This window comes from Protobothrops mucrosquamatus, unplaced genomic scaffold (genome assembly GCF_001527695.2).
Source record: "Protobothrops mucrosquamatus isolate PMUCROS unplaced genomic scaffold, P.Mucros_1.0 scaffold149, whole genome shotgun sequence".
Classification (NCBI taxonomy): Eukaryota; Metazoa; Chordata; class Lepidosauria; order Squamata; family Viperidae; genus Protobothrops; species Protobothrops mucrosquamatus.
The window spans coordinates 170,386-190,968 of record NW_015386514.1 but is presented as its reverse complement, the minus strand read 5'-3'; the positions used below and the strand labels follow the sequence as shown (position 1 = coordinate 190,968).

At 38.2% G+C, this 20,583-nt stretch overlaps 1 protein-coding gene across 2 annotated transcripts in view; it reads right to left on the bottom strand.

The window, feature by feature from the left end:
- Positions 1-20,583, bottom strand: part of A1CF (APOBEC1 complementation factor) — a 46,603-nt gene that overhangs the window by 6,041 nt on the left and 19,979 nt on the right. The window contains exons 4-10 of one of the 2 annotated variants that reach the window (XM_029283600.1): positions 18,944-19,182; positions 17,081-17,245; positions 13,327-13,424; positions 11,752-12,022; positions 9,136-9,344; positions 7,678-7,814; positions 5,453-5,586 (exon numbers count right to left, since the gene is read on the bottom strand). In XM_029283600.1, coding sequence (XP_029139433.1) covers positions 5,453-5,586; positions 7,678-7,814; positions 9,136-9,344; positions 11,752-12,022; positions 13,327-13,424; positions 17,081-17,245; positions 18,944-19,182 — 1,253 coding nt within the window. The remainder of the gene's footprint in view (positions 1-5,452; positions 5,587-7,677; positions 7,815-9,135; positions 9,345-11,751; positions 12,023-13,326; positions 13,425-17,080; positions 17,246-18,943; positions 19,183-20,583) is intronic. The other variant, XM_015813267.1, reaches the window with a different exon arrangement.

Below are 20,583 nucleotides of genomic sequence, written 5' to 3'. Positions count from 1 at the left end.
GTGACATGACAGCAATGTTCCAATATCTCAGGGGCTGCCACAAAGAAGAGGAAGTCAAGCTATTCTCCGAAGCACCTGAAGCTGGACAAGAAGCAGCGGATAGAAACTAACCAAGGAGAGAAGCAACCTAGAACTAAGGAGAAATTTCCTGACAGTTAGAACAATTAACCAGTGGAACAACCTGCCTCCAGAAGCTGTGAATGCTCCAACAGTGGAAGTTTTTAGGAAGAGACTGGACAGCCATTTGTCCAAAATGTCTGGGGTTTCCTTCCTGAGCAAGGGGTTGGACTACATGACTTCCAAGATCCCTTCCAACTTTATTATTATTATTATTATTATTATTATTATTATTATTATTATTATTATTATTATTATTATTATTATTATTATTATTATTATTATTATTATTATTATTATTATTATTACACAGTCAGCCAGATGTTCAGACTGGATTTGGCATTTTTGTCTATCTATCAAGTCCTTACCAAGGACCTGGGATAGGCAGATGTGGATGTTTGATGGTATTACAGATATCGTTGCAGGACGGAAGCAGTTCTTAGTAAGGCCGCCTTCTGCAATTGACTAATGGTGAATTTGTCAATGTCAATGGTGTTCAAGTGGTGCTCCAGTTGTTTTGGGATTGCTCCCAAGGCGCCTATTACTATTGGTACTACCCTTGCTTGTCTTTGCTACAGTCTTTCTATTTCTATTTGTAGGTCTTTGTATTTTGTTCTCTTCTCCAGTTCTTTCTCGTCTGTTCTAATGTATCCAGGCACTGCCACGTCCACTATCCAGACTTTTTTGTCTTTCTTATTGACAATTGTTAAGTCCAGGGTGTTATGTTGCAGGTGCTTGTCTGTTTGAATTCTGAAGTCCCAGAGCCGTTTAATTTTATCATTTTCTATGACTTTCTCTATTTTATGATCCCACCAGTTCTTGCTTACAGGCAAATGATATTTCTTGCAGATCTTCCAATGCAGCATTGTTGCTACTTTGTCATGCCGCTGCTTGTAGTCAGTCTGTGCGGTCTTCTTGCAGCAGCTTACCAGGTGGCCCACTGTTTCTTCAGCTTCTTTGCATAGGCGGCACTTACTGTCTGTTGCTGTCTTTTCAATTTTGTATGACTTTGTATGCATTTGTCCTTAAGGCTTGGTCTTGCACAGCCAGAATTAGTCCCTCTGTCTCTTTCTTCAATTTTCCTGCTCTTAGCCATTGCCAGGTCATGTTATTATCTGCTTTCCCAGCTATTTTTAAAATGTACTGGCCATGTAGTGCTTTGTCTTCCCATGCCTCTATTCTGTTCTTCATTTGGTCCTTCTTGTAGGCCAATTTGGTCTCTCCAGTAGTCAGTAAGCCTTCCTGATATACTAATAAGTCACGTAGAAGTAGTAACAGGAAGTCTATAAGAAGGTTTCGGTAAAAAAGAAGAAGTTGGTAGACTACATGAACGTCGTAAGGTGCGGGTGGATAAACGGAACCATCTATTTCAGACAGTTACAGTGACGCACCTACTTCCCGTACTAAGTAACAGTAATAATTTCTGGTCTTCCTATCCATTGCTTTTAGTTCTGTTTAGGTCCAGTCCGCTATTCCAGCTGTGTATCTAATGACTGGAATTGCCCAGGTGTTGATTGCCTTCATGGTATTTCCTCCATTGAGTTTGGACTTTAAGATCTTCTTCACTCTCTTGATGTATTCATCTCTAATCTTTTTCTTGACTTCAGTGTGCTTGATGTTGTCAGCTTGAAGGATACCCAAGTATTTGTAGTAATCTTCCTCATCCAGACTCTTAATGTTATTTTCGTGGGGCATCTTGATTCCTTCAGTTTTCACTATTTTTCCTTGTTTGATAGTTTGAAGTGTGGCACATTTGTCCAAGCCAAACTCCATTGCAATATCTTGGCTATATATATGGACAATGTTGAGCAGCGATTCTATTTCAGATGATGTTTTTCCATACAGCTTCAGATCATTCATGTAAAGGAGGTGGGATAGTCTGGCAGATGTTTTTGATGTTTGATAGCCATGTCCTGAGTTATTCACTATTGTTGACAGAGGAAACAGTGCAATAACAAATAGTAATGGTGATAATGAATCTCCTTGAAATATTCCTCTCTTGATATTAACCTCTCCCAGTCTCTCACCATTGACCTGCAACTGTGTCTTCCATTGTGCCATCGATCTTTGCACAAATTTTCTGATGTTTCTACTGACTCCTATTATTTCTAGGCACTTGATTATCCAGTCATGTGGCAGAGAGTCAAATGCCTTTTTGTAGTCAATCCATACCACATTCAGGTTGGTCTTCCTTTTCTTGCAGTTTTCCAAGATCATTTTGTCTATTAGCAATTGATCTTTTGTTCATCTGCTATTGGGGCAGTTTCCTTTCTGCTCAGGTGGAAAGAGATTGTTTTCAACTAGATGCTGTTGTAATGCATCAGCTACCACACCAGTTAGCAATTTGAAAGTTGTTGGTAAGCAAGTAATTGGCTTGTAATTGCCTGGTGTTGCCCCTTTTGCTGGATTTTTCATTATTAGGTAGGTTTTCCCAGTTGTTAGCCACTTTTCAATTTCTCCTCCTTGTAGTATATATTGTTGAACTGCTTGGCAATGAGTGGGTATATAACAGTTAGATGTTTCAACCAAAACCCATGCAGTTCATCTTCACCTGGTGCTGACCAATTTTTGATCTTCCTTGCTCTTTTTTCTACCATTTTTGTTGTTATTACTAGTTTTTTCATTTCAACTTCTGTTTTATTTGCATCCAGTTCTTTTAACCAAACTGCATCGTTGTTGTATTTCTTTGGGTTATCCCATATCTGCTTCCAGAACTGCACTGTTTCTTCCTTGTCAGGTACTGACTGATTCATTGCAGTTTCTCCATTGATGGATTGGTAGAAACGTTTCTGATTGGATTGAAACTGGAATTTGCAATTCGAACATCGTATCTACTGATTTTCCTGGCTATAGCTGTTATTTGCTGCTTTATTATTTCCAATGCTTCCTTGATCTTCCTTGTTTCTAAGTGGTATTTCTTGATAAGGCATTATTTGGTCATCTTGTTCTTCAGTTTCTTTTCTTTCATCTGTTCTAGCTTGCTTGCATGTGATCATAACTTGCTGATCTTATTTTCTAGTCTAACCTTCCATTTTTGTGGTGCACTGTTTATTTGTTTTTCTTTGTTGATTTTGCATCCCAGGTATTCAGTTATAACTGCAGCTGTGCTGTACATTAATTGGTTTGTTTCTTGCAGTGAATTGGTGCTTATACTTGATATTGCAGTATTTGCATTTTTTAATGCTTGTGTTAGCTGTTTCTTTGGAACAAGCTTCAATGCAGGCAGCCTTATTCTATTTTTTTGTGCTGTTCTAGATGCTCAGTTCTTCTTTGTTTCAATTCTTTTATTTCTTTAGTTAGAGGGTTTTGTTCTTCCTGAGGAAGAGGTGCCTGGTTTCCAAATGAGAACAGTTGCATATCTCTGCTGGATTTCTGTAGTTTGCCTCTACATTCTGAATTACTTCTGGCAAGGCTTTGATTTCTTTGCCCTGGGTAAACCTTTGCAGTTCATCCAATTCTGTGAATACTTTATTTCGTATTATAAATCGGCGTTGATCTGCTAGTCTCTGTTCTGTTATTTCTGATTCTGGATGTTGTTCTTTCCAGAACTGGTGCATTCGTTTTAGATATCCTCTTCTTGTTGGACTTAATCTGTAGGTAGATCATTATTTCTTTGTTTTCAATCACTATGTATTTGCGACGGGTAAACACCTTTTCTTCCAGTAGTTCTGCAGCTGCTGGCCCTGGTTGCTCAGCCAACAGTCCTGAGTCTTGTAACCCATTTTTCACCAGATATCCAGGAACCACAATATTTAGCGCGGACCTTGTTAACACAGGCGACATCCAAGCCAGTATGGCTTTCTGAAATTTACGTCTCACCATATTTTTTATGGGAGAGACACTCCTTGTCTGAGTCCTCTGATGAGACCTGTCCAGTATGGTTGAACCTCTGGCATAGCTCTCATCTTCCTCAGAGTACACAAGCCCCACAACCATGTCAAGGTAGTGCCTCACTGGGGGATGATGATGATGATGATGATTTAGTGACTGAAGTTACAATAGCACTGAAAAAAAGTGACTTATGATCCTTTTTCACATTCACGGCCTTTGCAGTATCCCCATGGTCATGCAATCAAAATTCAGATGCTTGGCAATGGACTTATATTTATGACGGTTGCAGTGTCCTGGGCTATGTGATCATCTTTCAACAGCCTTCTGACAAGCAAAGTCAATGGGGCAGCCAGTTTCACTTCATAACTGTATTACTAACTTAACCTCTGCAGGGGTTCACTTAACAACTGCGGCAAGGAAAGTCGTAAAATGGAGCAAAATTCACCTAACAACTGTCTTGCTTAGCAACAGAAATTTAGGACTCAGTTGTGGACGTAAGTCGAGGACTACCCGTAGTTATGTATTAGCACTGGAACTATCACTTTGTCCTGATTCATGTATATATGTATCTGTGTACTTCTATGGCTGTAGGGGCCTGCTAGGTGTTTCTATGCCTTGCTTTTCTACCATGAGATTCCTCCCTTCTCCTAGCCCATCACACTAGCTTTCTAGTAATTGTTAAAAAATGCAAATGACTCAAAGCTTTGTGCTCATCCATGTTCATCTGTTACATTTCTCAGGCTTTACTGAAATCACTGAAGCAGGATAGGGAATTCACTCTGAAAAAATAGTACCCTAACACAGAAACTGCTGTTTGCATGTCAGCGCACATTCTTACTTGAGAAGTGTAATTGTGGCTTACAAAACTGGAGAATGAGTCAATTGATTCACACACACACACAAAAATCACTCCCACACTTCGTTGGTGTTATTGCCACTGGCTGCCAAAATTAAAAAAATATATATTTGGGTGATAGCAAAAAGGCCATTTATTGGAATAAACCAAAAGTGTTAATTCAAGCTCTGTGTTTCAGAGCAGTTTCATACATTTCCCTTGTTAAAACTTCTTTTGATGACACTTCTAATTTTGGTTGAGTATGTAGCAGTCCGACTAAGCTGTTAATTGCCCAAAGAAACAGTGATTTTTAAAAAATGAACTATCATAATGAGAAGCAGCTAAATACTTGCAAAGGTGCAAGAATTAATGTGACTGTGATTTTGCTACCTTTAAATACGTACTCTGACGGCAAACCTGTACTCATTCTTCTAAAAGCAAATTCTTTAGAATTTCCTTATGAATAGTCAATTTATAGGGTTACATTTAATTATCCTGGGGAAAAAATATTTGGATTGTAATATTTCACACACAAAAAACCCCCTTGGCATCAATTCTTTTCCTCATGCTGTAATAGTCAGGAGTCACCAGAATTTCAGAAGATTTTATGCAGAGGTTTGTTGCTAAACTTTCTTAGTTTAATTTAAGTTAGTCCGATGCATTACATACCAGGAAACGGTACATTAGTGGCAGAGTTTTCTGCTCCTTCAGTGGGAATCCCCAGTGTCTGAAGAGTATGTTCTGCTGCATATGTTTTGGCTTCATCTACATAGGCACTTAGCTTTGGTGGTGTGAAGGGATGTCTATAAAAAAAAGCAGCAAATATTAATTGCTTTGATCTTCTCAAAGTTAGTACTTTTGGGAACAGTCCCTTGCATTCCTCCTCTGGCTGAATCACTGACCAGCTTAAAATAATTTAACAATTTAATATAATCCTACATTAATCAATAGTGCCTGCAAAATAATTGATAACAGATATCAGTTTGTAAATTATTTCACCATGAAATGTAAATGTAATCTTGTATATTTTTAGTACACTTTGGAATGTCACTAAAGAAAGGATTTTTTTTTCTCCTGAAATGCATTGGATCTTAGTCAGCATTGGCACTTCTGATTTTAAGTGTTTCTCTTCTCAGTCTTTGCTGTTTTCAAAGCTTTTTTGTTGTGGCTTTTTGTTAATCCTTAATTTAACCAGAGAAAAGAGTTAGTGGGTATGGGATAGTATGTCAGAGCTTATTTTTCACCCTCTGGGGCTCCTGCTTCTGCTTTTAGAGTTCATTGTATGACATTGGGTATGTCTAGTTTAATGAAGAGAAGGACGAGGGGGGATATGATAGCAGTGTTCCAATATCTCAGGGGCTGCCACAAAGAAGAGGGAGTCAAGCTATTCTCCAAAGCGCCTGAAGGCAGGACAAGAAGCAACGGATGGAAACTAACCAAGGAGAGAAGCAACCTAGAACTAAGGAGAAACTTCCTGACAGTTAGAACAATTAACCAGTGGAACAACCTGCCTCCAGAAGTGGTGAATGCTCCAACACTGGAAGTTTTTAAGAAGAGACTGGACATCCATTTGTCCGAAATGGTCTAGGGTTTCCTGCCTGAGCAGGGGGTTGGACTAGATGACCTCCAAGGTCCCTTCCAACTTATTATTATTATTATGATGATGATTATTATTATTATTATTATTATTATTATTAATCATCATCATCATCATCATCATCATCATCATCATCATCGCACAGTCAGCCAGATATTCAAACTGGATTTGGCATTTTGTCTACCTATCGAGTCTTTACCAAGGACCTGGGATAGGCAGATGTGGATGTTTGATGGTATTACAGATATCGTCGCAGGATGGAAGCAGTTCCTAGTAAGGCCGCCTTTTGCAATTGACTAATGGCGAATTTGTCAATGCCAGTGGTGTTCAAGTGGTGCTCTAGTTGTTTTGGGATTGCGCCCAAGGCACCTATTACTATTGGTACTATCCTTGCTTGCCTTTGCCTCAGTCTTTCTATTTCTATTTGTAGGCCTTTGTATTTTGTTATCTTCTCCAGTTCTTTCTCATCTATTCTGCTGTCTCCAGGCACTGCCACGTCCGCTATCCAGACTTTTTTGTCTTTCTTATCGACAATTGTTAAATCCATGGTGTTATGTTGCAGGTGCTTGTCTGTTTGAATTCTGAAGTATTATTATTATTATTGTTGTTGTTGTTGTTAAATCATAAAAGCAGCATTTAGTGGAATTAGGAATTCCACTGAACAATAAAATTAGATACAAAATAAGATTAAGTGCCAGAATACCAACAATGATGAGAAAACTTCCCCATTTAGGTAGGAGTCTTAAACTGAGCCATCATTTCTACATAAATAGCCATGGAGAATCCATATGCCTCAATTTATCAGGCTACATGGCACAGATACTAAACCATGCAGAATTAGTTTAGCACTGTAGGATTCTTGGCTCACTGAGAATCCATTTGGCTGTGTAGGTTTTAGATTTTATGAGGAACATATGGACCTCCAGATATTGATGAGATGTAAGGCCAAGCATCCTTCATCTTTGGCCATGCTGGTTGGGCTATTAGAAAGCACCCACTTCTCTGATTTATATTTAAATGTCATTTATGTTCTAATCTAGTCTACACAAACACATACACAGTTGTAGATAGACGTATGTGTATCAATGTATCTAAATTCATCTTTATTTATTCTGAAACCTAAACATCAAAAATCTTTGTTTTTTTAAAAAATGGAATTTCAATATAGATGCTGCTGCAGCTGCTCTTCCACATCCTTCTAATTCTTTTGCAATTTCAAATTATCCAGGGATTGTAATGGTTTATTTACAAAACCCCTCAACCCTAGTTAAGCCCAGTGGCTATAATAGCTACTTACATTGTAGGATTCTGAGTGGCGAGGGCAGGGATATTGATTTTATATAAGAAGAGTTGTCTTTGGTTTTGTCCAACGGCAGAATAAAGTTGGTAAACAGGTTGTCCCCAGTTATTCTTCTGGCAGATTTCTTCTAATATCTATAATGACAAAATGAATCTAATGACATTCCCACCATGTATGGAGCAACATTATGCAAATCACAAAAGAAGTGAGTAGGCAGGTGATAAGGACACAGAAAAGTCTACCTAAATCTACTTGACACTATACCTTTCTTCCATAATTTTCTATTTGTGCAAGCTGCCCTTCTTCCATCTCAGGCATACATTGATTCATATATTGCTTTCCACCTCTAATCAGTTCCGATCCATTCTCTCTTCCTTCATGCATTTGTTTGGCAAATCAGGCCTCAATCATTTTCTGGTCCAAACTATTTCAACCTACTTCTCTTGTGTTGATCACCCTTTTCTCTATTCTGTGTACTTTCATTTAGCTCCCATTCATTTGGACCTCTTTTTGTTTTATCACATATGTTTTTTAAGATCCCATTCCTGTCTCATTTGATTTTTCTGTGTCTCCTGACACGCCCATTTCCATATGACAAAGAGGGTAGAAGTATCCTCTTATTCCTAGCCATATAAGCATCTCTTCACACAGAAGGCTTCATGCTGTCTGCAACCTATCTAAGTTCTTTAAAATTTCTCCATTCATTTTCTTATCTTTAATAAATATTCTATCAAGGTACATAACTTTGTTTTATTAAATATAGTGACTCTAAGTGGAGTCACTTTACAATAAAAACAATCATAAAATCAAAACCAAAAAACTGGTCCAGTTAAAATGCTGTATTAAGGCAGGGGGGGGGGGACTCCAGTACCAATGTTTCTATAGGCATGGAAACCAACAGGATGACCTGGGTCAGTCACTCTGTTTTAACATTAAACTGGGAAACCAGAAAGCATCCTGGAAAAAGGCAGTGTAGTAGGAAAACCACCATTGCAATCTTGCCAAGAAAACTGCATGGACTTTTCCATAAATCCGACTCAATGACTTAAAACAAAATGAAATAAAAATCTTACAAACATTTGCTCCATTTTCTCTGCCAAGCATAAAATACCTTCACCTTTGGTAAAGAGTTTTCTGATCTGTACAAACTATTGTTTACTATTGTTTATTTGGGTTATCAGTTAATAACATGGCATTGTTCGTGCAGAAAAGGATACATTTTCACAGATGACTTCCTATAATCTGACAGTATATCCAGCATAATCTGATTGTGCATGAAAGGAGTTGGGAAGCAATGTTACTAATATAGGAATGCTGTTCCATGTCAAAACTGTGTGTAGTGAAATCAAATACAATACACCCCTCCCCAAATGCTCAGTCTGCAAAGATTTCTTACAGGAATGGTAAAGGTAGTAACAAGAGTTGAAACATTTCCTTTACATCTGTTTTACCCACCTGTGGAGCAAGTTTAATTCCTTGTGGCTTTAAACTGACGTGATTCATTGGCGTAAGCTCCATTCCAGGCAAAAGGTCATAGAGTTTGTCCTCCCCTCTTTTTTCTCCTTTCAGCTGGTATCCACGACCCAGGGCAGGGTTAGCCAAGTAGCCTCGACCGCCTAGTCCTCTAATTCCAGCAGCCCCTACAGGTACATTCATGTAAATTTCTAGGAATGTAAGAAGGTATTGAACTGAATCAAATCACAGGAAAATCTTCCTGATTCTTACAGTATTGGAAGGCTTGATTGCACATGCAGGCTTAATGTGGAGTTTTGATGTGAGAATTAAAAGTGGGTAACCTTTTACTGCAGAATCTTCAAACTTGGCCCTTTTATGACTTGTGGACTTCAACTCCCAGAATTCCTCAGCCAGAATTCTGGGAGTTGAAGTCCACAAGTTATAAAAGGGCCAAGTTTGAAGACCCCTGTTTTACTGAGTCTCAAATAGCCAAGGGGAAGAACCAAACTTCAGCAATCTTAGGTAGCAGGTCTATAAACTATTTAGACCCGTGTTTCTCAACCTTTTCAACTTTAACATGTGTGGACTTCAAATCCCAGAATTCTCCAAGGGAATTATGGGAGTTGAAATCCATCTATCTTAAAGTTGATACAACTGAGATACAATCTGGTGCGTATTTCAAGAGAGCAAAATTCTGTAGAATGCAGCACAGTTTTAATTACAAATAAATAGGTATTACATTAGATTCTTCATCTATTACAGGGGTCTTTAAACTTGGCAACTATAAGACTTGTGGACTTCAACTCCCAGAATTCCTCAGCCAGCCCTGGCTGGCTGAGGAATTCTGGGAGTTGAAGTCCACAAGTCTTAAAGTTGCCAAGTTTGAAGACTCTTGATCTATTATAACATTATAATCTATTATAAGTTTCAACTGACATTATTTTTAGTATTTTAATAGAATGTATTTCATTGAGAAGTAGCAGTACACAAAGCACAACCTCTATTTATTGTCCTTGAAATGAAGAGTGATAATTTACAGCAATGTGCACAGCTAACAGTAGGATTTTATTGTGAATTGGGATGTATCATGTGGGTTTCTAATTATTTTTAGTCTTTGTAAGTTCACCTCACAGATGTTGGGTATCCTAGGTTTTTATTTAAACATATTTCAGGCTAAAAAAAGACATTGAACCTGGGAATTGCAATCTTCTGCAAGGGGCAATCACAATATTAGTTTACACATTGTATATTTTCTGCACTGAATTTCTATTTATGTCATTATTAATGTAACACAGGCCTTCCCGTTTTCCCTTTCATTAAATGCCTGAAGACTCAGTGACTGAATGTCTTGGACTAATTCTAAATCACTTTCTTATTTGCTCTTTTCTCTGCAGTTATTATTTTCATTTTTTTCTTGGAGCCAATTCCAGGAGGATTTTCATTTATAGGTAAAAAGCAGGGGCACCAAAGCCACAATTGCTATAGAGATTGGGAAAAAAAGAGAGATTTAAAGTTAAGCTTTTCAATTTTAATCTATAATTTTGACATGATTGTTTTACTGACCTTATCCCTATCACACATTGGAATTAGTTCATTTTGTTAGCATTTGGGATGGTTCACACATCCATGTATATCACTTGATATTTCCTCGCTGAATTTCTTAGTCTCCAGAAAGAGATGTTTGATTTCACTACCATGGGCACTTTTTAGTTCATTAAGGTTTCCATCAAAGGCAAATCAAGAGAGGTGTAGTTCAAAACTGAATAGTCTGTTCTATTCCTTTAAGCAGAACTTCATGCTCTATCAAATGACCCAAATCTAAGAAAGAGCCCTGGTGGGGCAGTGGTTAAAGTGCAGTATTGCAGGCAAACTCTGCCCACAACCTGGAATTTAATCCTGATGGGGTTCAAGGCTGATTCCATGCTTCTGAGGTCAGTAAAATGAGGACCCAGAGTGCTGGAGGCAATATGCAAATAATGCTTCAACATTGGAAATCGCCAAGAGAGTGCTGCAACGTGTCTAAATGCTTTTGCTAAATACAGTTGCTACTTGCTTGTAGAGTTGCAAAAGAATTCTGTTATGAATTCTTCATAGACCAGATTTTGACTCAATATTCCTGTAAGCAATACAATTGATACTCTGAATGAGATAACCTTTTTAAATTAAATCTCAGTCATACATTTTAGCCTTCTCTAATTTGTGCCTTTATATTGAACTAAACCCCTTATAACAGCCACTTGGCATTGGCATATTGACTGGAAATTTGGGAGCTGTAATGTAGTTTAAATATAGCAGATTTAAATTTGGGAGCTCTAATATAGTTTTAAAATACCAGATTGGAGAAAGGTCATATATCACAACACCCAAGATTCTTTTGGCCATATATTTCATTCATATACATGTCAATTAGTCGGGCTAATTTTATTTTGAAGAGCAATACAGGTTTCCTTAAAGATATTTAAATAAAATGGGTGCATATGTGTAAGAGAGGGAACATGGGTATTTATTAAAGCGAACCATTCCATATCAGAATGTACCTGTCAAAAAGAAAAATAATGAAGAACAGTTCAACCAGGTAACAACACTGACACGTTTCACATTGCTCAATAGAATTACCTCTAATGGATGAAGGCCTAATAATGCCTCTGTTGGTGAGATGGCCTTTAGCAGCAGGAAAATGAAGGCTGGGAATGGCAGCATAGGCTTGTGGTGCATAGAAAACTGGAGCTCCTAGATAAGCTGTGGCAGGATCATAGACATGGCCAAAGGTGTAAGTAAATTCTGGCAATGCTGCTCCTCGTCCCCCTGTACCTCTGGTGTATCTAACATAACTGTCTTTGTCAACTGGCTTTGCTAATGTGACTTCAATGGGAGAGCCATCCAACACCTTGAAGATGAAAGAGAACACAAGGAAGATATATGAGATATCATTCATCTTGATCATCATCACTCTAGTCATTGTCTATCCACTGCAGGATGAAGGCCTCTTCTGCATGTTTCCAACCAGTATGGTCTTGAGCTATCTTTTGCCAATTCAGCACATATCTCATCCTATATATGAGATATAGGATGAGAAAAATAAATAATTTATAAAATACTAAATACTAACCCATACATACACACATATACCAAGGGGTCATAGGAATGAAAGAAATGCCTCTTTTGGTATGTACAGTAGCTCATTTGCAATTATAGTTTCTGAAAATATTTCCTTGTATACATATAGGTAGTCCTTGACTTATGACCTCAACTGAGCCCAAATTTTCTCTTGCTAAGTGAGACATTTGGTAAGTGAATTTTGTCCCATTTTACAACCTTTTCTAGCACAGTTGTGAAGTGAATCACTGCAGTTGTTAAGTTAGTAACATGGTTGTTAAGCGAATCTGGCTGTCCCATGGACTTTGTTTGTCAGAAGGTCGCAAAAGTTGATCACATGACCCTGGGACATTGCAACAGTCATAAATATGAGTCAGTTGCCAAGTGTCTGAATTTTGATCACATGACCATGAGGATGCTACAATGGTCATAAGTGTGAAAAATGGTCATAAGTCACTTTTTTGTGCCATTGTAACTTCAAATGGTCACTAAGCAAACTGTTATAAATCGAGGACTACCTGTACTGTAAATCTGGATTTACTGGCATACAGATTTGGTACCCCTGTATGAAAATTGTCTACATAAGTGGGGCAAGACTTGCAGAGATGTTTGAAGACCAGCAGGAGAGGTACATCATGACACACAAACACATGGATACAGACACACACACAGAGAGACACAAACAGACATAGGCACACACACACACACACGTACACACAGAGCTCACTTGGTATTTTTGAAAACAAATTGTGTACAGTTGAAATGGACTAGTTTAGACTAGTATTTTGCTACTTGAACATTTATGGGATTATAAATAATGCAGTTGCTTTTGGTTGGCTTAATGATTTATCAGGCAGCTCAAAATCCAAAGAACAATGAACCACATATTTCATAGTAGAAAAACTGCTGGAGTGCAAAATGAAGCAATTCACTTCAGATTCTCTGCCAAGCCTTTTATAGTGCACATTATTTGTGTGCACTATACCCCAACAGCAGTGTTACCAGTATCAGAACCAACATTATGAATCATATTATGCAACATGCATGCAACTCTCTGTCTGCCTTCCAGCAACTGCAGAACTAATCCATCATTACCTTGCCATTTAAGATGTTCATGGCTTCCAAAGCATCTTCTCGATTATTAAAGTGCACAAATGCATAGTCTCTAATTTTCTTCACACGTTCCACTGAACCTGTAGTAGAGATTTGGAAGATAGACCTGTTGTATGCATGTTGGTACAGTAAAAGGCATATACTTATGCTCTGCCTTTAAGCTGGGATCTCATACTTGAATTTTAAATTATGATTTTTGTGCTGCATGTGATTAAATCCTGGCAATATAAACCACGAACCATAATTGCACTGTTTGAATCTCTACTAGTTTAAAAGTTTTGTACTATTTTCCCCCTTTGGTATATTTAGCAGTTGCTGCATCCAAAAGGGAATTTCCTTTTGTGTGTCCTGTTCTACATAGCAAGAAGCAACATGCCATCATATCAATCCTGTCACAGGTAATCCTTGACTTACAACCATTCATTTAGGGATGGTTCAAAGTTACAATGACATTGAAAAAGTGACTTACAACCATTTTTCACACTTACGATCATTGTAGCATCCCCATTGTTCACATGATCAAAATTTGGATGCTTGGCAACTGATTCATATTTATGATGGTTATAAGTCGTCGGGGGTGTGTGTCATCTGATCACCTTTTGTGATCTTCTGACAAACAAAGTCCATGGGGAAGCCAGATTCACTTAACAACTGCATTACTAACTTAACAACCACAGTGATTCACTTAACAACTGAGGTAAGAAATGTTGTAAAATTGGGCAAAATTCACTTAACAAATGTTTCACTTAGCAACGTCACTTTTGGGCTCAGTTGAGGAATACCTGTACAGCTCATTACTACCAGGCTGTGTTGTGTAGGATAGGCAATTGTTTTGTGTCATTCACATGATATTAGAAGCCCATACACTGTTGTATTCCATTTAGAATTTTTCTCATCACTTTTGGGGTTGTTTTTATTTTTTAGAAAAACATCTAATAAAGTGGGAAAGAAGGACTACTGTAGTTACACATTGCAGCTTTCTGACAACACTAGGAGCCCTTTATTTGAGAGAAACTTGAGTAGTAGCAAAGCTTTATTGATTTCTTAGTTGGTTTAGAAATGTCAGAGCTTTCCTGCAAGTGATGAACAGGAGAGGTTAGAACTTGATGCAATCCATATATTGATGGCAATGAAGTTTAAATCTCCATCTGAGAATGTTTCAGCTGTTCCTGTAGATGTTAAAGAGCACGGTGCATAAATCTGAACTCTCTATATAAACAGTGGTCAAAGGGATGAGCAAAAATCACCCAACATAACTACCTTATAATTGCTGGCTTGTTCTGTTACTTTTTCTTTTGAGTAATAACCAATTTACAGGCAATTTACACTTGCCAGCAAAAACTGGCATCTTTCTCACATCTCCCTTGTTTGCCTACTTTTATACAAAAGGACTCTGGTGCCAGCTATTCATTAAGAAGTGCTTGAAAAGTATTGGCATCAGACCTTAAAATTTTCAAATACTCTTAACTGCTGAAAATTTTTGGTGTTCTTTAAATGTGTGGATATAAGGAAATTCCTTACTTGATGTTTTTGAATTTACAACATTATATGGCCGTGTGGAGAGAAGGTTTTCACCCTCTGCCTCAAAAACTCTGAGAGTGAATGCAGGCCTCAGAATTAAATTACTTTATAGAGAAAAGTTATAATGGAGACCAGCTTGAAACTTAAATGCAGATACATTGAACATAGAACAGAGAATAACAGAGTTGGGAAGGACTTTGGATGTCATCTAGTCTAATCCCGTGTGCAAGCAGGAGACCCTATGCCATTTCAGACAAATGGCTGTCCAGTCTCTTCTTAAAAGCCGCCAGTGATGGGGCACCCACAACTTCTGAAGGTAAGACATTCCACTCGTTAATTTTTCTCACTGTTAGGAAATTTCTCCTTAGTTCTAGGTTGCTTCTCTTCTTGATTAGTTTCCTGCCCTCAGGTGCTTTGGAAAATAATTTGACCCCCTCATCTTTGTGGCAGCTGCTATCTTATCTCCCCTAGATCTTCTTTTCACTAGACTAGACATACCCAATTCCTGCAACCATATGTTTTAGCTTCCAGACCCCTAATCATCCTTGTTGCTCTTCTCTGCACTCCTTCCAGAGTTTCAACATTTTTTATATGTTATGGTGACCAAAACTTGATTCAGTATTCCAAGTGTGGTCTTACTAATGCTTTGTAAAGAGGTACTAATAATTCATGTGATCTTGATTCTGTCCCTCTATTAATGCAGCCTAGGATTTCATTGGCTTTTTTGGCTAATGCCGCATACTATTGGCTACTATTTAAGTAATTATCCACATGGACTCCAAGTAGACAAAAATGCTAAAAGAAAGACATCCTTCCAATGAAGCCTGTAGTATATGCATATGTAGTATTGAGCATACCATGGTTCACTCATGTAAACCTCTGCCTTGTGGGCTACACATGCTTCTGGATGCAATTCAAGATGTGCATTTTTAGATGTGAAGCCCACATGGCAGGGAGTCAGGTTATTTGAGCGACCAATTATCCCTGATGGTCTCTATCCATTTTGCTATCCATGTTGCATCCCCAGGTCCCCTTGGTGAAACAGTGTTACCTGCTGAGTCCCAGGAAGTGTGACTTTTCTGACATGGCACCTGCCCTCCAGAAATATAGAGGCCTCAGCCCTGTTGGCTTTTGGGAAGACCAGGAAATCCTGGATCTTCCCTCAGGCTTTGATGCCAGAATGCTAATTATGGGGATTCTGGTTTGTGTGCATCCACATTCTATGTGATCTGAGATTTTTCTGGGTGGGTGGGTGGAGGCTTGACTTACTTCTTTGGGTTTCTTTTGAGGGGTTTTATGACTGGTTGTTTTTATTTTGTTCACTATCCAGGGTTTCACTGGATATATGAACAACTGTAAAAATTTGATTCATAAATAAAGCACTTGTTTTTTGAAAATATATCTGCATATACAAATTCTCTAACATAAGATTTCCAAATTGCTTGAAGTTGCATGCCTCTGGCTATGCTGTAGTTCAATCAGTGAGGAGCACAACTCACTTTGATACTGTGACTTATCACTGCACTTTTGTTGGGACAGCAAATGTTCCACAGCATGACTTTGGCCATAATTATTAAGAATTTGGGAAATTCACAATAATGTTTATTGATTGGCAGCTTGATTATCTACTATTCTTGCAGGAAATTCAAAACAACGCACTGATTTTTTATGCATACAACATGCCTGTGAGCTTGGTTAGACGAAGAGATTATGTGTGGTTGATATCGCCAATGAGTAGGGATTTGAAAGGGGGAGTATACACATCATTTACTTAGTGTTGTGGCTGGTTACTGAAGTATGAACTTCAGTTCTGCATAGGAAAATTATGGTTTGTGAGTCTTGAAGAACAAATTTATTTAAGAATTCTGGAATGCACCACTTAAACATTGATTTTGATGTTCATTTGAGCAAAACTTAGTGGTGTTTTAGATCAATTTTAAACAGTTAACTACATTATGAGCCTGTGTTAATCCAGATGTTTTAGACTACCTATTAGCCACAGTTAGCATGGTCAACTGAAGATGTAATTTATTCCAACAAATATTGTTTGTGGACAGTAAAATAGTTCTTTCTTACTTTTAGTTTTTTGGCATTCATACAAATTAAAAATATTTCAATTGTAATTAGTATTTTTTTAGATAAATGGTGGATTTATTTATTAAACTTCCTAGCTGACTACAATATTGACCAAGCTGTTTTTTTGTTTTTTGTTTACCTGGCTTAATGTTGTTGAATTCTTTTTCAATTGTTTCTTCAGTAGTAGATAACATAAGATTTCGCACGTAGAGGATTTTAACGGATGACATTGTATCTTCATCAACCTCAACTTCTGGTTCTGCCCAATCTACAGCAATCGGATGTCCCCATAATTGTATCCGTCCTTCAATGTAATTGGAAGTAAAATAAGTGTAAAAAGTGAAAGCATCTTTACTGAAGGAGATAAGAAGATTTGTGTTGAAGAGATGCATCGGTAAACTGAATTTATGCTACAGTATTGTAAAAGATATTGTTGATTGAAAAGGACAAGGAAAAAGCAGATTAGGAATTTTTTTATATTTCCCATACTTTATAGTTTAACTATCAATCTGAACCTTCCTAGAGTCTATACAGGGAGTCCTCAACTTTCAACCATTTAGTGGCTGTTCAAAGTTGTAGCATCTCTGTAGTCACCTTTTATGTCCTTCTCTCATGTGATCATCTTTTACGACAAAATCAATAAGGGGAGCCAGATTCACTTAACAGCCACGTTACTAACTTAACACCTGCAATGATTTACTGAACAATTTTGGCAAGAAAGATTGTAAAATAGGGCAAAAGTCGCTTAACAACTTTCTTCCTTAGCGATGGAAATTTTGGGCTCAGTTGTGCTCGTAAGTCGAGGACTGTAATAGTTTGAAACAGTTTTGCTACTGTAACTCTTCATCTTGTGAGGGTTGGGAACTGGATTTTGTGAGCATGTTGCTATTATATTTAGCTTCATATCTTATGTTAAAGGAAAGTGTTTTTTCCTTGAATGAGATTTAGCATGCAGCTTCCTCCCTCCCACTGAGATACCAAAATTCAGTGAGAAAAGGGGGATGAATTTTGACAAGATATTTCAAGCTGTTATCAGGGCTAGGTGCTTTAAGGATGGTTATCAAGCTGTTATCAGGGCTAGGTGCTTTAAGGATTGGATGGGAACAGTTAGTCTTAAAGAGGCTCCAAATCTCACCTGCATCCAAGTGACAGGGGTGTGACAATGACATAAACAGACTGAAAAAAAATAATCCCTTTTCCATTTGGTGGGTCCTGGACATCCTCCTGGGGATCTCCAAAGTATCAGAAGACTGGAACTCCTGACCCTCCAAATGCTTGGCCCAATTTACTATATAAAGAAATATCTTTCAACTTAGACAATTTGAAAATATGTGAACTTCAACCTCCAGATCCCCCAATGTGGCTGGGGAATTCTGGGAGTTAAAGTCCACATGACTTCATATTTCAAAGATTGAGAAACACTGGTGCAGAGTAAACTCAACCTTTCTAGTTTCTTAACCATTTTAACAATGCCTGTCCTGTCCTTAATGTCTATTCTGGTCAACTTCTCTGCTCTCTTAAAACCCACACAGATTTACACCCTTCCTCAGAGGCAGCCAAAGATGCAAAACAGCTAGCAGGCTGCCAAGCCACATTGAAAAGAGGGATGGAGGGACAGAGGTTTTCCACTGTTCAAAATGCGGGGGGGGGGGGTTTCACCTCAGGTGCCAAAATAATTTGGTCAGCATAGAGAGTTGTGCACACTGAGAAGAAAGATAAGGGAGGGAGGGATAACTCTGCGACCTCTGTCTCATGTTTCTTGTATGAAATTTGACAAAAGCACTAGGAATGACATCACGTGCTACTGCACTAAGCTAGAGATCAATCTTTGGGTTTTGTTTCTTTTTCTTTTTTTAAAGTGAATACTGGTATTGGGGATAAGTCTGCAGACCTTTTAGCAAAGTCAATAAGTAGCAATTTGCTGCTTTTTCTTGACCCCCTCCCTCCCAAATTGCAGCTTGAGGTTGCTTTGGCTACATATTAGGGAATTTTTGGGCCTTACCTGGGAGCAGTTTTCGTCTTGCCATAGCTGCTGCTCTATGGCTTCCATATTCCACAAAAGCAAACCCCCGGTTTTTTGCTTTATCAGCTGCACTGGGGTACACAATGACATCAACCACACCCTCCGTCACTTTCCGCATTTCGGCTAAAATTTCTTCCCTTTTCTTGGCTTTTGGAATTCCTCCTACGAATAAGCGGCAGTTGTCCACACTGGCACAAACACCAAGTAACCGACCGTCCCTATGTGAAAAAGGAGAATTTCATTGATGGGATGAAACTCCTTGAGAAATCTTGGCTGGGAATATGATTTAGAACCCACATTGCTTGTGATTGGTGTGAACAACTAGAATAACCAGTAAATGTCTATGGAGATTTGTGTTTTTTTCCAAAAGGCAACTGGACTTTTTTTTTGGTGTGTGTGTATTTTTGAAAATGTTTTGCTTCTTATCCAAGAAACTTCTTCAGTTCTGAACTGAACTTCAATTCTAGCACTGAAAAAGTTTCTGGGATGAGAAGTGAAATGTTTTAAAGAAAAAAAAACCCAAGAAAGTCCAGTTACCTTTTGGAAAAAGCCCCTTTGGGACAAGTGATCAATAAATTGCTAAATGTTTCATTAACAATACAATGCAGTTTTTGTGGGAGAAATGACTATTTTAGCTCTAGCCTAATGAAAACTTATTCACACAAATGGATAAATGGTAAGGGAAAGTTTTACAGAGAAGCTTATTTTGCTCCTCCTTTGTTAAATTAAGGGTATTTCTAGAATGATGTTTCATAGTGCCATCGCTAGGAATCATCTAGGAGCATAATTACAACATCTTCTCTTTAAATATATTTCTTGTGTAAATTTTAAAAAAGGGTGGAATTAATGGTAGGTAAGATCTGTCTAAAATTATTAAAATTAGGTAGGCAACAAAATGTTAACTGCTAGAGTATGAAAAAAGACTTCACTTTAAGGTCAATCGCTAACCTTTGATTTCTCAAATTCTCTTTCTCACAAATATCAGCTCTTCCAGCACATGCATATCGTTTTCTGTAGACTTCAGGACTTGATGTGGAGATTTTCAATTATTGATCCTTGCTGTAAATTTGTTTATTTGTATATTGTTTTAGAAATGAAGATAACAGGTGACTTTGCTAATAATACTGATTTTAGACTTCCGGTGGTGACAGGCTGCATCGCATGGCGGCTTTTGTTAGCCGCCCGCCTGGGAGCGCGTCAAAGCCTGAAGAGACAGCGTTTGTTAGCTGTCTCTCGGCTCGGAACCTCGTCCCTCGGGCAAAGAGGGGGGGGTGAGTAAGTCCGGATAGGGCTCGAGCTTCCTCTCACCCCGGTTTTGTTATAATCGGGGTTGAGAGATGCTAGCTCGCCCGGAGTCTGGACGGTCTCCGCGCCCTATGGCACCTTCGCTCCTCTTTTGGAGCGAAGCCAGATGCAGCTCCCACCTCTGCTGTTGGAAGGTATTTGGACTTAAATTTTAAGCAGACGGAACTAAACAGGAGGTTCGGATTTACAGTGGATTGTTTCTGACTTTGACTCTGAAATATACTAACATCTTCTTTATTTTGTGGTGATTTAAAGTGAGAGAAAATGGCTGCGGACTTGCCGTTTCTCTGGAATACTTTCGTTTGTTTTTTTTT